Genomic DNA, 17,882 nt, shown 5'->3' on the forward strand with positions numbered 1-17,882 from the left:
GTGAAGTGAATCAAGTAACCACGGAATTGGAACGTTCAAACACTCGTAGTATTCAATCGATTCAAAAAAAATATTTTTTTTTCTTGAAATCGATAGGACATTTTAGAGGAATACTTTAAGTGAAAAGTGTTAATAATAATGAATTTATACACGTATATATTGTCGTGACTATAATTTGGCAATGGAAGGGCAAAAAATACATCTTTGCTGAGAGGGCGTTTTTGTAACATTGTAGCACAAGGTGTGCTTATTATCCATGTAGAGCTTGTAAACCCTTTGTAGTTAACAATAAAGTTATTATGTTGTTAAAGACTTAGATTAATTGTAAATACAGATATCCTAGCTTTCGAGAATAACGCAACATATACCGTATTTTACGGACTATAAGACGCACTTTTTTCTTCGAAAAATTGCCTCCAAAATTCAGGTGCGTCTTATAGCCCATAGCGTCTTATAGTCCGTAAAATACGGTATTAAATCTATCTATATAAAATAATACATCAAGTATTCAGTATATTAAAAGGATATAATAGAAATTTTTTATTAAAATTAACAGTTTACTTTTCGTAAATTCTGAGTATCAACACGATTATAGTCACGTATTTATTGTTGACAATTCGCGATTTTCGACTGAAGATTTTTTTCTTGGTCTTGAAGGTAACAATTTGGAAGCCAAAAAGTCCAGAGGAGTTTGTATGAAAATGTAATAGAAGTAGGATGCAAACAAAGTAAGAAACAGTACCAGTGTGAACAACATCCACTAGAAATAAACGTAAAATTACATGTATTTTGTTAATTAACAATACAAAAATTCTATCAACGAGTTGCGTAACTTTCCCAGCTTTTATGAGATTTTATTTTAAAAATAGCATCTGTATTAATCAAAATAAATAAATATAATTGTATGTCGTTCCATCTGTTACGAGATTTTGTTATACGAATATTATATACAGTCAAATTTGTTTTTATGCGCTCTTTTTATGTGCGATTTTTATTTGTGCGATTTTTTTAATGCGAATTTTTAATTTGTGCGGTATAGTTGGCGACTAGTCTCGTGCGATTCATCATGTCTTACGTTGACTTATTATAGCTAAATAAACTTATTATAGCATAAATGCACTTATTATAGTAATATTATTGTATGAATATGCGAAAAATGAAATAATTTACTTTTTAAGTCAACAAAACACCACCTAAACAAAAATATGTAAAGCAGATGATAGACCAGACGATGCAGTCAAGTGCTGACATCTGTTGTCAATAAATTCTATTTCGTACGGTTTTGAGTTATTTTCTATGTGAGACTTTTTTTATGCGGTCCCTGTTGACCGCATAAAAAAAATATTTTTTAAACTGTGTTGCGAAAACTATTATTTACAGCCATTCGTGAAGTTTTGTGAGATTTTTTTATGCGTTTTTTTTAATGCGGTCCCTATCCCCCGCATAAAAACAGGTTTGACTGTATTTTTATTTATTATAAAATATAAAAAGACTCAATTTTCAGGGTAGAGACGTGTACATTATAAAACATTGTAAATGTAAGTTAACAAGTAAAATGTTAATTGAGTCCGAGACTTCGGCAGATATGACACGTAACCACTCTGTATCTCTCCACCCCTTTGACCTTTCACAACCAAAATTTAATAGCATCAATGCCCTTTATATACAAGCTATCGTGTCAAATTTCGTTTATTTTTATTCACTCCGTCCTGAGATATTACGCGAAATAAATACACAATTTATACAAAAGAATTAATTAATATTTAAACAAAATACGAATTATAAATACCACAAACTAAAAATATAACATTCTGATATCTGCATATTTTAATTGTAAAATCTATTGTACCACGTTTAATTTTTCATTAATATCTCGTGCAATAGCATTATTGCAGTGTTGTTGCTTATAAGAATGAAGGTTATTTCTATATTTAGGAAATTGATGCTATTAAATTTTTGTAGTTAAAGATCAAGAGGAGAAAGAGATAATATTACCTCATGAATGTCTTCATACGTTGTAGCTTTCCTGAGATGACCGTAAATGTAAAGTATTATTAGAGGATGAAGTAGATAGAGCCATATATTCAAGCTGTCTAAACAGGTAAAAACTTTCATAGAAAGGAATTTATTAATAACACCTAAAATAAAAAAAGTTATTAATAATTGTACAGAAAGATTTAGTCATGCTACTTTAAAATTTGTAAAATATTATTTTACTTTAGCTTCTACAAAATTGTAATGTAACCACAATCCCAAGCTTTAAGACTATGCAATACACATACCTCCATGTCCAGTTATACAGGCAACACATATCCAAGAAAGTCCAATTGTCCACATGAATGGAGACAGAGCTTTGTGAATAAGAACAAACGATTCGTTTGGAGACACTTCAGTGATCTGTTTGTGCAATCCAAACTCCGTGAATCCCATTAAAGTCAATGAAAATGTCCACAAGACTATGCAATAAATCTGAGAAAACAAAAAAAATTATTGTTTCCTGTCCATATTTTTTTATTGATTTATATCAAATTTAACAATATATATTTTTGAATATGAAAATGATGTTTCTGTCTTCCATGCCATTATCTAAGCTGTGTTACTGGACAATTCTATAATTTTCCATTTCACATTTTAAATGAAATTTTAAATGAATTGTGTTATTAAATTTGTATTATAATTTAGGCTGGAATGCTCACGTGTACTAAAATATAAAAATTATAGAATATGAACTTACTTTTCTAAATTTTAACTGTGTTTTCTCTGATAAAATATTTCCAATCAATAAACCAGTGCAATAGGAACTAAGATGCGAGAAATAAGGTCTTTGATAATTATTGTGTATATAAGAATAAAATTTCCTATGAAAAAAAGTATGGAAAATGTTATGTTTTACAATTAAATTGCCTTAAACTCTAAATTTTTAACAAAGGAAATTAAATTAAATAAAACACCAAGCAGCAAAACTTCAGCGGAATTACATGATTAATGTGTTTTAAAATGCAGACATATTTATTAAGCAGTTATCACCAGAATAATTATAATTTGCATAAATTAATATGAGTTTCAAAGTGTTTATTATTATTTAAGCCATACTCATTATTAAAAGAATATGCAAAGAAAGGAACGTATTTTTTTATCATCACGTCAGTCACGTGTGAAGCAGCGCCAACAATAATTAACACGAACAGCATACAGGAACCGAATTTTGGCCATCTGAAATGACAAAATATAAATTTTTTCTTAATAAAATAAAGACATTCGGTGAAAGTTTTAGTTGAATTAATAATTTGTCTGTGTGTATAACAGAAAGAAGTACGCTATTTCTTGGTACTTCTCTTCTCAACATACAGTCACTATAAGTGAAATATTAATAAAAATGTAAATATGGCTGGTGACATGTTTGGAAACTTAAATAGGTCTAAATTCCATAGAAAATTTGTATATTTAACCAGTGGCACGTTGTCCCATCAGTAAAGAGTACAGTTGCCTAAGCCCGCACTAAGACGGGCTCAAACCAATCTTTTATAAGGAAATATTTCCACAAACATTTCCTGGGAAAAAATGTTAGGAGTCTATATGGTACGTGGGGCCTTCTAATTCAAATTTGCATAGGCTTCATAAAGATATAACGCGTCACCGTATTTAGCATGAAATATGAAATGCAAAAGACAAAATGGAAAAAGGCGATTTCTGATGATAGACAGGAGTAAGATCTGTATTCAATCCGACCCCACTCGAGATACGACCCGTTTTGTCTATCTACTCATTTACTTTTAACCTTCAAAATTTAACAGTATTAATGCTACAAACACGCAAAACTCTCTGCAAAAGTGCCCCCATACATTAACATCCATACATGTAGAAAAAACTTTTCAATTCTTTTGTATTTCTCGAGGTTTCAAGAACTCCTGACCATCTTGAAAGGCTTGGCCAGTTTTTTGACCAATGGCCATACTTTCCTTCTGTTATATACACATGTTGCCGAATTCAAATTAAAATTTATTAATTTTATTAAATTGTCAGCTAAATAATTTGATTCCTTACCTGTCGCATACGAACAGCAATGGCACCGTAAGAATTGTCAGTTGCATCAAGTTACTCATAAACCATAAGTAATGTGTAAACTGAAATTTGCAAATTTCATGGTTATGCATATTAATATTTAGAAAAATTACATTTATGAATATAAAAATTTACATAATTACATTAAGTGGGTAATCTGTGTAAGTCTGGATGTGAATTGCTATTTTCCACCAATTTTGTTCGACAAATTCTACTTCACGTTTAACGCTTTCCCAATGTGGGCCGTCACCCAAAATTGGTAAAATAATTATCGTGGCCAAAACACAGAGAACTGGTAGAGTTAATCTGAAAAATTATGGGATATATTTAAGAAATTCAGAACTTTAAGCAATTCCTAACATAATCAGATGTTTTACCTCATGGTTCGGATTACTAAGAATTGAAGATATTGCGTGTTTGAGTTACCTTTACTACTTCTTCGTAGATAAAATACCAGAAATCCGCTAGATTAAAGTAAATTAAAATCAAATTAAAAAGATTTTTTTTAAATTTAGCATTGATATTTGTGTAAAGATATCTTACCTGATGAAGAAAAAAGTTTCGATTGATATAAATGAATTTCCGACAAATTCTACAATTATGTGATTCATCATGTCCAGGTAATTTAAATATTTATCTGAAAAAAATTTTAGTGAATAAATAAATATCTAATGTTTATAAGGAATCGTTATATTGATTTATATTTCACGTTCAAATTAAATTTGTACATTGATTAAAAGCCCGCTTAAACAAATTAAACGTTTACGAAATCGTGCGATAATACAAAATTTACATCGATCTGTAATTAAATGGGAAGTTTATCTCTATCAAATCGGTTTCAACCCAATGGTCGACTTCCCAACATAACAATTAACATGGAAACATCTGCAACGAGATAGAAAACTTGCAACGAACATGACAAAACTACATCTTTGCCCTGACTTTCAACGGGCAGCATTAGAGCATTACGTGTCCAAATAGCTAGTAGCATGTCGGATTAATGGACGTTCCTAATCATCAGGTGTTTTATTAATAATTTTCTACTATTACCACAAAGAATTGACCAATAAATAAGTTCTAATAAAACAATTGAGCAGCTTAACCTTAAAAAATGAGTAAGAACAATTAATTGTAATTCTGATGATTATAATAACATTTTAAATAAAAAAATGCTGCAACGAGTTGAGTGACTTTCCCAGCAAAAACTTTAAAATTGTTGTAGCGCCATCTGTTATGGCATTTACTTTAAATTTCTTTTATATTATTAATTATTAAAAACTGGCACTGAATTTAATTTGAAACTTAATTTTGAGGGTAGAGATGATTTTTATAAAAATTGTAAATGCTAATAACGTGTAAAATTATTATGTCCAACCCTACTCGAAATATGACAAGTGATTACCTTCTGTCTTCCCAACCCCTTCACTTTTAACTACCAAAATTTAGTAGCATCAAGCTCCCTGATACACAAACCTTCTGAAAAATTTTAGAAGTTTTCGATTGAAGGCACAGGATTTATTAAGCTTCAAATTGAATAAAGAAAATCGTGCTCCCACACACACTAACAGCCACAAAAACGGATGAAATGCCTTTAACTCTTAGCATTTCTCGATGATCAAAAATTTTTCGGGTCATATTGTGACTTGTTGCTATATTTTTCCTCTGGTATTTATAACAGCCATGAAACTAAAAGTTAAAGTATATGGCAATTATAGGAACTTACCCGAAATAGTGGGCATTGCGTTAAAACAGGTGAACACGTGCCCATATATTATACTTATGATTATTAAAAATTTAATTCCACTTAAGGCTCTTGTCTTCTCCGAAATATTGCTAGAAAATAGTTTCTGTACAGTAGTTAATGCCGAAATTGCAATGACACCGTCTACAATTTTTCCTGTAAATGTAAATGTTAAATAATTAAATAATTCTTATTCAGTAAATAGTTTACTTATTAATAACTTTTGCTAATATAAGGGTATAAATTTCTTAATAGCCAACGCATCAGGTGTTGCAAAGAAAATCGTAATGAAGATACCGTAAATATATAAAAATTTTTATAGATAGGATTGTAGGATTAGTAGGATAAGGTAACGCAACACATGGGCGTTCTACCAAAAAGACTGTTAACGAAAACTGGCCCTATTTAAGTGTTACAGGCCTGAAGAAACCCCAGAAACTTTACTTGGTCAACCTTCCGGTCAGACTCGAACCCGCGATCAACTACCAGTATTTAGTAGTTTTATTTTCTTCGCAACAGGTGGGCGTTATTGGCAGAAAGACAAAGCATTTAAGTGGAAAGTGGAAGCGTGCAATACGTGTAGATACAGTATATCCAGTGATAACACGGGAAATCCTGTCAGGTCGGAACAGTACATTTAAACGGTCTTTCGTATCAGTTTCAGTAATAAAATACAAGTAATGCTTGAATAAGCATAGTTTTAAATTCGTTTTATTTGTTCATAAATATAATCTCTTTAGTAAAATCGTCGGCGGAGTGGTATTCGAACGAAACCGAAGTATTTCCTCCGTTGTGATAAAGAAAATATAGTTCGTTGTATTTTTAATTAAATTTTTAATACGCAAATTGATTTATTGGTGATTTGATGAGTTTTATGTACTAAATAACTCAATAGTAATTCCTTCTTATATCCTTGAAGTTCCGATAAATACAGGTAATTTCGATTGTTGCATATTCATGATAGAGTCACGTCAGCCATGTTGTTTATAAATTTATATTAGATTAGCTTACCTTTGGCTTTTTCGTTTGAAATTATTTGTAATTTCAACAAAGTATGTACTGCTGTCGCTAAGATGACAGAAATTATTAACACACCTAATGCAGTTCTACAGAAATAAAAAAAATAATTAATACTTATGCTTATCGAAAAAAAAATTATTGTGTTGTTAAAAAAACAATTATATAATTAACGAATTGGCATTCATGTACAAGACATAAGGTCAACGTTGTGCCAATTAATATGGTCCTTATTTCTCTGTAAAAGCTCAGTAATACATATATAAAATCTAACAGTATTTATGCACACGAATGGCCTTTAAATAATATTTATGATGTTAATTATCACTTAATTTGTATTTGCAGTTGTTTAAAAAATACAAAAGTGAATGTAAAAACACACTTACAAGCAAATTAATTGCGACTGGGAATAATCCTCTTTCTCTTCTTTCGTTTTCCAGAATTCAACTTCGACTTTCAGGAAATCATTGATAACTTTTTAAAAATTACAATAAAGTTTAATTTTGTTATAATTTCTATGTATATATATATATAAATATATATATACAATAAATCTAGTCTGTAGTGTGACTAGAAAAGTTATCAATTACCACAAACTGTAATGACTGAAATAACACGAGCTTAGGTGTCCCTCGGTTATTTTCGTACTACGCAAGAAGTTTCTCTTGCACATTTATAAACAAACATACATGTAACATAATATATAATATATTCGAATTTTTTTAAAATTTTTGTGAAGAACTTACTCCAATTTCCAATATTCTCTAAGTCCTTTTCGTTACAAGCATCTGGAATACAAACATCAATACGCAATTCTTTTACTTTGCTAAGTCCTTGAGCTATAGTAATTGGTGTCTGTAAAAAGAGAGAATCACTATTAATCAAGTAATATTAATCCTATCAAATTTAAATAATAGACAGAATTTTACTCTGTACTCACGATGATATTCCTCAATAATTGTACGATTGTAATGTCAGACGATGAAATTTCTTTTACTGTATCTTGTCGTAGCTTTGGTAATTTTAGAAGAACTGAGCAAAACTTTCCTCTAATTACTTTATTTCCTGAACTCTCAACATGCAGACATTGATCGTAATCTCCCTGCATCCACAGAGTTGCTCTTAAAAATCCCGAAGGGGGTTTAGCGATGGAATCCAACACTGTTATAACAAAAAAGAAGATTTTTACCGCTATTTTTTTCACTTTTTTACAATATTTACAGAATAATTTTTATAACTGTTACTATTAAACAATACTTCCTTCTTAATTTATGAATTTACTCACATCTGAAGGTCCAGTCTTTCATTTTCGTGAAATCTTGTGCGAATCGCATTAAATTCCTCATACAAGAAGACGATATCTTCACTTCTTCGGATATCTTCATCACGTAAGGCAAAGTGCTCTTCACTATAAATTTAGTTAAATTCTTCATTTTTGTGTCCATGTCTCGTAAAAAATGTAAAGTTTCTTTACTTTCTTTCCCTTCGTTATTGTATAATTCATTTTCGGGCAACAAGTTTACTGGAAACACAAGTGAAAACAATAAGATGAAGAGTGGAAAAAGTAAGTCTGTCTTCATCTTGCGACTTTACTGAATTGATCGAGTATTTTTCACGAAATCAATACCTTAACCTAATCAGATAAAGAAAACCTTCGACATATCTTAGGCCATTAAACAATGATTATTTATAAGAAGTGTTACGTTTCCTCGTGGCAATATAGTGTTTATTTTCTACGTATTTATACAATAAATGCTGTTTGTATTTGTGTATACGGAATGTTTTCTTAGTTATATCGAGGATCAACAGGATATCGCTTACATCTGAATTGTTCTGAAAATAATGAATAAATTCTAATTGTATTTGTCTTTAAATGATTACTTATAGAAAAATCCATTTTAAATTAAAAGATAATTAATTAATGACTAGAAGTAAATGTAGGGTAGTTAAAAATAGAATATAAAGATTATGTCTACAGAAGGATGAAGGTAGCGTATTATTAAATGTAGGTCAGAGTAAATTTTGTCTTTATGTCTATCTAGAATTGTGTAATTGTCTATAATTATAGAGGAAAAAATAGTTTTTTATATAAAATTCTAAGAAATTTTTATTCAATAATATTATAAACAAAAACACGTTTACATGGCGGATCATCTCGTAAATGTCGTGTCCCTTCTCTCTTCATCCTCTCACTCCGATTATGAGCCTGGCTAAATCCTTGGTGGATACGATTTAAAAGGTCTTTTATACCCACGAATAATAAAAATAAACCTCACGAATAAAGATGATGTCCACCAATTGCTGAGGGGGTAAAGCCATTGAACACATGGTCTATGTATCCGCGCTTGACCAACGAGCTGGTCACGTGGAATTTGCTTTGTCTTTGCTTCTTCTCATGTTTATGTGGGGTCAGCATTCCCATCTTTAATCTGTATTCTCTACTTCTCTCTACCTAGGATGTCCTCTTTCTTAAATCCTCTCCATCCCATGGGTTTTCTTCACGTGCATAAATAACACAAGTAACTATCACTCTCATGTAGAAAAGCTCTGCGGGAAGCACTTCCCCCTTGCTGATCGTTTATGTATTTCTTCACCTTCTTCCATCAATCCGATTCTAGTTTTTAACCTGCTAACAACGGCCTATTTTTGTTTTCGTCACTGCCATCGTTCAAAGGTTTGGTTGAATATGAAACTGCAAATACAAAATAAATAATCGAATTAATGAGTAATTTATGAGTAATTACAGAAAATAATGGTCATAAATACTTAACTGTAACCTTTATTATTAGAGATTTAAATCTAAATAATTACTCTATATACATTTACACAGGTTTTATGTAAAGTCAGCAGCCATGACTACTGATAATAATGTTCATCCCGGAAGTAAATTAACCAGAGAGTAGACACGTTCAGCAATTTTATTGACCCCTCCAGGTGCAGCGATTAAATTATCACAGTGTTTAGATCCACACATCTAAAATCTAAATAAGTAAGATTTCTAAATAAAGAACACGTTCCGTTGGTGATGATGTTCGAGGGCAGCAATACGTATAAAGAAGAGCGAGACCTTTGACCTCTGACTAGAATACAACCGGTCTAAAAGTAGGTTGCACACAGTCGAGTTTTACAATAAAGAATATTATTCTGTTGATATGTTTATCTAATGGCTAACTACAGACAGAAAGTGAAATTTAGAAGGATTGTACAATCCATATTGTTCTATAAATTGACAACACATAAATGGATAATCCCCGTCTTGATATGTTCTGTAGCTCTGCTATTATTGTGTTGTAGAACCTTGAGAATTCTATATTTGGAATGGTATGATGAATCATTACGGAAACTAGGTAAACATTTTCGTTTATTTCGTTCTACGCTTCCTTGTTTTTAATGCTTTTAATGTAAAACTTTTGGGATTGTCTGTTTCGTATAGATACTTTAGATTCTCTAGTAGCTTATATACGTCATCCACCCACTTTATGCAAAGCTGCCTTGACCCTGGGTGGAGAACTTGATGATAAGCACCACATAGACAAAGATAAGGTAGTGTGTCTCAAACCAGGGCCTGGCCTTCGACCGAACTGCATCGTCTACTCCTTTGGGTAATTATATTATATTTAACATATATCAGTAGCGTAGCGAGGGGGTGCAAGGGAGTGTATCATGCACCGGGCGCCACTCGCAGAGGGGCGCCCAAATGGTCTCCAAGACAAACTATATGTGTTTCTGGAGGGGGTAGAGGGGCGCCAATAAAGTGTCGGGCGCCAGTTATGTTCGCTACGCCACTGACATATATACAGGGCGGGCCAAAAGTCAGTTAATCGTTTTTAAATCGAATTTTTACCTTCTTCAAATTCTTTTATTAGGATCGGATTGATGGAAGCACTACGATAAATTCGGGTGTTATACACGTGAAGAAAACCCGAAAAACTCCACGTCGGTGAGGCGTGAACCCACTTGTTCCTTGTTCAATACGTAAATTACGACACCCGTGGCGTCACAAATTGCTAAATTGTTCATAAAAAGATACGCTTAACTGACTCTCGAACTGCTCTGCAATACATAAATCCAGAAAATTTCATTTATTTTTAACTAAACAGGATAAATGGTGACTGGTCTTTCGACGAATCTATGGAAAAGTATGGATGTCGAGTATACTCGTTCGATCCTGGAATGGGTCTAGAAAACCACAATCGAAGCAAGAAGATCTCGTTTTATAATTTGGGAATATCGGACGTCAATGAAAATCAGTAAGTAAATAGTATTTTTTTAGATATATTATCGACAAAATTTAGATAAAATCATGCGCTTAGAATACGTAAGAAGAACAAGACGTGGAGACTGAGAACATTCGATTACTTTATGGATCTCTTGGGGCATCGGAATGAAACCATTGACGTATTGAAGATGGATATCAGGGGTTCGGAATGGGATGTGCTGAAACACATGCTAAACAATGAATATTTTAATGTAAGAGTTCGTTTTATTTAGTTAATGCTTTATATTTTATACTAAAAATGGTTTTCCCATAGCGAATACGCCATTTATGTATAGAAACGTACCTTAATTTTGATAAAAGATGGGGTGAGAAGTTACGGATATTAAAAAGACTCGAAAATGAAGCAAAGATGAAATTTTTTAGTTCTAGGAAGAATAATGTAACCGGAAAGAACATATTTTCTAATGAAGATAGGAAATTATCAGAGCAACTATTATACGAATTGGCATGGTACAGAGACGAGAAAAACTGAAATTTTATTGTTAAAATAAAATATATAACGTATTTTTTAATGTAGAAGTTGTTTTATATAATAAAACTTCACAATCAAACTTTCTACACGTGGCATATGTTGTAGTTTGGGGGGATGTGGCAAAATAACACGTGGCCATACACCAGGGAGGACTTTCTATTGAAAAATGGCACATATTGAAGTGCAACACACTTTAAAAAATCCGAAATAATACAAGCGACTTTCCCATTGGTGAGGTGCGAATCAACGACCAACCAATGGTTTTATCCTGGTCTTAAACAATCGCATGATGCACTTGAACACAAAACACAACACTAAACAACCGATAGATTATTAAATTTATAATAATTCAAACGTCATAGACCATTAATGTTCATAAGTCTTTAGAGTGTTGCTGAAAGGACACAATATTCCATCCAAATCTTTTATTACATGAAGTACTCGGCAAAAACACTCATAAGAAGTGAAGTTACGCCCTGACCACCCCGAAATTTATCTCTTGTTTTAATAATCCAGTGTTCTAGCTACATCATCTTCTCTTAGACTGATAATAGCCAAATAAATTCTGGGTAATTGCCATAGATTTTTCTATAATATCTTAATACCATGATAAAAACACGCAACAGAATAAGTGACTTTATTAAAAACTCGTGTGGTTAACTCTAAAAGGGTTAAATATGACCGATAAAATCGGCACGCGACAATCTGTTTCTATAGTGTGTTCGGTTCGCGTCACAATGAAAGTCTCCTGTCGCGTAACCGGTTTCACTCGTCATTAATTGATGGGTACAATTATATTTGTCAAATATTTAGTATTATTTACATAATTTCATTAATATATATACGATGCCAAATATATACATGTATACACACGCATATCCAGCCAAGATCTTAAATTTTCTCTCCCGATTTTGTTCTGGATCAGTTCTTTTATTTATTTCACTGGTTTCTACCTTGTTGTCTAGGTGAAGTTTTTTAAAATTTTCTTCTGTATTTCTAATTGTTACAATGTTGGCAACGTCCACTTCCTCTTGGATTTCATTTGGCACCGAAATACCTACCGGAAGGACTATCAATTCGGGTTTCTTCGAGTGGCTTTTGGATCGGACTCGTTGGACGGCGTATCTTACTGACTCCAAATCAATGGTGGTTCTGGTGGGTCGTCGCCGATTGTCTCTTCGAGCGTAACCTTCAAAAGTTCTTTGATACATGCTATATCTTCCAGATCTTTCTGCCATTATCTAGTAGAGAGAGAGGGAAAAAATAGGGAATAATATAACAAAAATTTTTTCATGACAGTTGAAAAAAGTTTTAAAATGTTCTTGTTTACTCTTTTCGAAAAGGTACGCAACGTCTTCGTATCAGTTGTAACAAGAAAATAACTTTATTCTCTTTACAATGTGGGCACCCGACACACAACAAAGGAAGGCTCTCCACACGGAAACGAGGTCAGTACTGGCACACCACACAAAAGAATCTACAAATTCCTTTGTTCTCTTGTTTTAAGGCGAGAAAACCCCACCCCACATTCTTAGGGCATTTCTGTGTCACGTGACAAATGGCATTCCTGTGTCACGTGACAAATTTAGTTTAGTTTTATAACTCAAACAACGAAATGAATTTATATCACGTAAATTAAATTCACACAAAATGAAATAATAAATTGAACTCAACGAACGTTATTCGCTCCGTTTCATTGAAAGAAATTAAAATTGTGTTTAACTTCCCAGCTGTTATATATAACAGAGGAAAAGTATGGTAATCGGTCAAAAAAATGGCCGTTCAAAATTTCTGAACTCAGAAAACCTAAAACGTCAAAAAATGCAGAAAAATTTGGGGATTATTCCCCTGTATGTATAGATTTTAAGGAATATATGGGTTTGTGTGTGTGCGAAAATGATTCTGTTCACTCATTTTGAAGCTTTCGTCATCTTCTTGTTGAGGTGCAAAATACTTTCATCTGTTTTCATGGGGTTTATAGTTTCTGTGATATGGACATCTATCACTTACAACAGGGACATCCGCAAACAGAACACTTAAATTTTCGAGTTATTGGCAAGCGCCAAATCCGACAGAGGGCGCTCAAAATGGCTGCCGAAACAGGTAAGGAGCCGACAGGAAACGTTGTCTTGTAGAAGGTGAAACCGTTTTGGATGCTGGACACATCGTATTTTGTGGATTAAACTCTACTATCTTCATATACGTATGTCGAGATAACTTTCGAGTCAAATTTTTCAAAATATTCTTAATTGAAAATATAAGTTAATTTACGTTTTTTGTTTCCATTTTAGTATTATGCTCGGCTATCACATGTTTACGAAAACCAGACAGCCCCGCTTTGCACGTGCATTCTCCCCGTAATTGAGATGTATTAAAACGACAATATCTGAGATTGCAACACTAAAGCAACAACGTGAACTTTCAGTGTTGTTGTTAGAGTTTAATCCACAAAATACGATGCGTCCAGCATCCAAAACGGCTTCACCTTCTACAAGACAACGTTTCCTGTCGCCGATACAGTCTAGAATTTGACATAAATTCAATGTATTTAAATAAATATATAAAAATATAAATACAACTATACAAAGATAAAACTTGCTTCTGTTTGTTCTCCATTTGGTCATCGCAGTAGTCGTCGCCGATGGGAACTGAATCGGCTCAGGCATTGAACAAACACATGGTCGGTTCCTTACCTGTTTCGGCAGCCATCTTGAGCGCCCTCTGTCGGATTTGGCGCCTGCCAATTACTTGTCAATGTATAACAGCTACTGGTGTACAGTATACCAGTCGGTAGTTGTTTGTTGCAAGTCGGCAGAATAGTGACAATCGTGATTAATATCATACACTAATCAGTAAACCAAGTGCGCATTGTACAGTACAGCACGTACAATACACGCATGTAAAATCCAATAATTGGACACTGCCGGTCGCATATATGTCGAATTAAACAGTTTACCGCATTTTCTTTTTTATATCTCCTAAAAGCCATAGGACTTACCAAGGTTATATCAATATATTAAAATGACTACATCAAATAAGTAATAATTTCGCAAATTTTGCAAATCTGTCAGTTCTTTTCATCTTCTGATAAAATTAAATAACACTTTAATTTATTGTAGTGTTTATGAAACCGTGCCGGTGCTTATTCTGCAACTTGAACACAAACTATATGGTGTATTTTCTCGGACACATGGCAAATTTCATCACTAAGTTTCCTCAGTTGATACGTGAATTAAGTTTTGTACAGATTTGCCATGTGTCCGAGAAAATACACCATATAGTTTGTGTTCAAGTTGCACTTTAATTTATTTTACATTAAATTACATGAACATTCTTCTTTCGAAACACCATAGTTTTTCTTTTGTATGTTGGCGCCGGCCTGGACCAATTTTTCTACATCACGTGAATCTTCTGTGCCTGTCTACTACGTAATGTATAAGCACGTGCATTCGGAAACACAAAGCAATGTAATGCGTTGAGAAATGAAATCATATTTTAATATTTTCAATTATATTTATTTTAATTTCTTTATGTTACATTTAAGTGATTTGTCTAATAGTTTTAGACAGAGTTTCGAATCCATTATCGACATTCGAGTTTTGGAAATGGCGCGATTCCAGTTTTTCCCGTAATGTGAATGCTGACTAGTCATTACGGAGTTTTTTTACAAACAAAAAAACCCACGGAGAAGGGTGACACCTTGACGATGGTTCCGTGACTTCGAATGGAATATACAGTATTTTCTGTCACTAACTTCACCCGGCAGAAGAAATCGGCAATATTTCAAAAATGTATTTTTTCACATTTTTTTCTCTTGGTCGAGTGAATAAAACAACTTAACGCTGATATTTGGTCGTGGGTTCGCTTCGGGTCAACGGGCTGGCCACGTCCGTTTTCTGGGTTCTTATACCGTCAGTAAAAACTAAATAAGAGACCATTTCCCAGAATTTGTTTGCAGTTCAGATTAACTAAATTAGTAAGGACACGACCATCTTCTTTACGAGGAAGTTATTATTAGTTAGGTTTTATTTTCTCCTGTAATTTATATTAGCGAGGTTGAGGCCGACGTTTTAAACTCGATAACGTGTACGTCGGACGTTCAGCGCGGCTTTCATGTAAGCCTAGAAGTTTGACAATGGCGTTTGGAAAATCAGTGGGATCATGCTCAACATTCCAAAACGCCATTGTCAAACTTCTAGGCTTACAAGAAAGCGGCGCTGAACGTCCGACGTACACGTTTTAAAACTTCGGCCTCAACCTCGCTATTTATTTTGTTTTTATAACTAGTACAAACCCTTATGAATAGACCGAAAACGGTTGGATTATTATAAATTTAATGATCTGTCGGTTGGTTGGTATTGTGTTGTAAGTAAAAGTTAAATTGCTTCAACGAATTTTAAAATGAAGAAATTAAAATCTTCACGAATATAAGACAGACAGATTATTCATTCCTCCATTACATTATCAAAAATTCACATCTTTATTCACAAACAATTAAAGATTAAAGTATACATATTTTCCATTTGTTATGCTTGGTGAATAATTAATTCCTGAAGATAATTGAAAGAAAAATTAATTCAGTAAAATTAATTTTATATTTTACTCATTATACAGTAAAGACAAAGAATAAAGTGAAAATAATAATTTAAAATTATATTATAAACTACACTTTCTGATGTACCCAGTGTGAAAAATATGACTAATAAACGCTGTTACCCTGATTGTATTTTTGACATTGGGATGGAAATGAAGAAATGATCTCACTCTAATCACACACATCGGGGAAATTCCAGTGAAATTTTTATGTATAAATCTTAGTATTTGGGGTGGAGCACAATTATGCTTACTCGCTCTGAAGCTTAATAACTCCTGTCTTATTCGTCGAAAATATCTGAAATTTCGCAGTGTGGATTATTTGTTAGGGGAATTGATGCTGTTCAATTTTGGTGGTTAGAGGTCAAACGAGTGGAGAGATAAAGGGGCTCGCGTGTATCTACAGTAGGATCAGACTTAATGACGATTTTATTAGTTATTAGCATTCACAATTTTTACAGAATACATCTCTACCCTCAAAATTAAGGTTTTTGCCATTTTATAATAATAGAAAACATAAAATATATTTAAATAAAATATCGTAACAGATGGCGCCACAAAAGTTTGAAGGGAAAGTTAGGCAACCGTCGCTGGTATTTTTTTAATTTATCCCTTATTTACTATGAAAAGAATAACGTTAAAGCGGTTATTTAAAATAATATATAATTATTCGAATTCACTTTAGGTTAGTCTGCACTGGCAGAAACTCGGCCCAGATGCAAAATAATACGTGTTACGTATTATTATACGTAACATCTGACGTGAAATCGGCTCTCCAGTCTAACACGATCAAAATTTTCGCTTTTCACGTTTCATAGTGTTAACCAATTTCGTTTTCCTGTCGTTAAGGCCTATTAGATTAATAGCAATTGTCCGTCAACCGAATTTTCAGTCACGCGAAAAATCACGTGGCAGAAGGACAACTGATGTCACATATTGTACCAATCTATGACAGGTAAATTAGCAAAAATTGATCAATTTTGTAAAACAATACGACTTAATTTTCCTCGAAAAACGTAAAATCGGAATCCGACTGTATGTCGAACCCCGATTTTATGTCGTTAAATAAAATAATATATAGTATATTACATACAACGATATATTTGTTCTCATCCTCTTAGTCTATTACAAATGACATCTTGTTTTCTATAAGTTGTTGCACGTTTATATAGATATCGAATAACGTAAATGATTGTAAAACCAGATTTATCATCACAAGAAGAAACAAAACTACCTGTCTAATATTAAATTCTGGTCGACAAATCTTCTGATATTTCAATTAATTTACATTAACGACAAACCATTTGAAGTTATTTTATACAACATAACTTCGTGTTGCACACAGATAAAGAATGGAGTATAGAATATCTTCGCAATTAATTTGTATGCATATTGTGTATGAACAGCAATGCCACGATATTTGCTGACACAGATACACTATATGAAATCAATTGTTAAGCTAGCCGCAATAATCACGTCACGTCCGCAAATCGTCACGATGCCAGACCGTAATTTTTAATCATATTCTTTCTTAACTTATTCAATTTAAAATACATTTGCTCTATCTGAAATTTGTAGTGTCTTGTCCCTTTACACCATACTTTTCCTGATAACAACAGAGTTGTGCCGGTCATCTACGTAACTACTTTGAGAAAAAATGTTTCAATTGACGTGACTTCCTATCTAGACTAGTCATTTGTATATAGTTATTCGGGCTT

General features: G+C 32.7%; 2 protein-coding genes across 2 annotated transcripts; one reads left to right on the forward strand and one right to left on the reverse strand.

Annotated features, from left to right (window-relative positions):
* Positions 1 to 3,898: 3,898 nt before the first annotated feature.
* On the reverse strand, positions 3,899 to 8,265 carry LOC136975708 (uncharacterized). The gene is made up of 9 exons (XM_067270807.1): positions 8,106 to 8,265; positions 7,761 to 7,981; positions 7,567 to 7,675; positions 5,786 to 5,959; positions 4,606 to 4,699; positions 4,440 to 4,526; positions 4,206 to 4,368; positions 4,045 to 4,124; positions 3,899 to 3,962 (listed from the first exon to the last, which is right to left on the reverse strand). The coding sequence occupies exons 1-9, from the start codon at positions 8,263 to 8,265 to the stop codon at positions 3,899 to 3,901; spliced, it is 1,152 nt and encodes a 383-aa protein (XP_067126908.1).
* Positions 8,266 to 9,983: 1,718 nt separating this feature from the next.
* Positions 9,984 to 11,571, forward strand: LOC136975709 (probable methyltransferase-like protein 24). The gene is made up of 5 exons (XM_067270808.1): positions 9,984 to 10,167; positions 10,254 to 10,422; positions 10,921 to 11,070; positions 11,134 to 11,290; positions 11,353 to 11,571. Exons 1-5 carry the CDS (start codon positions 9,984 to 9,986, stop codon positions 11,569 to 11,571), a joined length of 879 nt encoding a protein of 292 aa, XP_067126909.1.
* Positions 11,572 to 17,882: the final 6,311 nt, after the last annotated feature.

The sequence above is a fragment of the Centruroides vittatus genome, unplaced genomic scaffold (genome assembly GCF_030686945.1).
Source record: "Centruroides vittatus isolate TY-2023 unplaced genomic scaffold, ASM3068694v2 contig_378, whole genome shotgun sequence".
Taxonomy (NCBI): Eukaryota; Metazoa; Arthropoda; class Arachnida; order Scorpiones; family Buthidae; genus Centruroides; species Centruroides vittatus.

Coding starts and splice junctions, on each gene's coding strand:
- LOC136975709 (XM_067270808.1), top strand. CDS start 9,984: ATGGCTAACTACAGACAGAAAGTGAAATTTAGAAGGATTGTACAATCC. Junction 11,071..11,133: donor TCGGACGTCAATGAAAATCA/GTAAGTAAATAG, acceptor TCATGCGCTTAG/AATACGTAAGAAGAACAAGA. Junction 11,291..11,352: donor TAAACAATGAATATTTTAAT/GTAAGAGTTCGT, acceptor GTTTTCCCATAG/CGAATACGCCATTTATGTAT.
- LOC136975708 (XM_067270807.1), bottom strand. CDS start 8,265: ATGGACACAAAAATGAAGAATTTAACTAAATTTATAGTGAAGAGCACT. Junction 7,982..8,105: donor GAAAGACTGGACCTTCAGAT/GTGAGTAAATTC, acceptor TTGTTATAACAG/TGTTGGATTCCATCGCTAAA. Junction 4,527..4,605: donor GAAACTTTTTTCTTCATCAG/GTAAGATATCTT, acceptor ACTTTAATCTAG/CGGATTTCTGGTATTTTATC.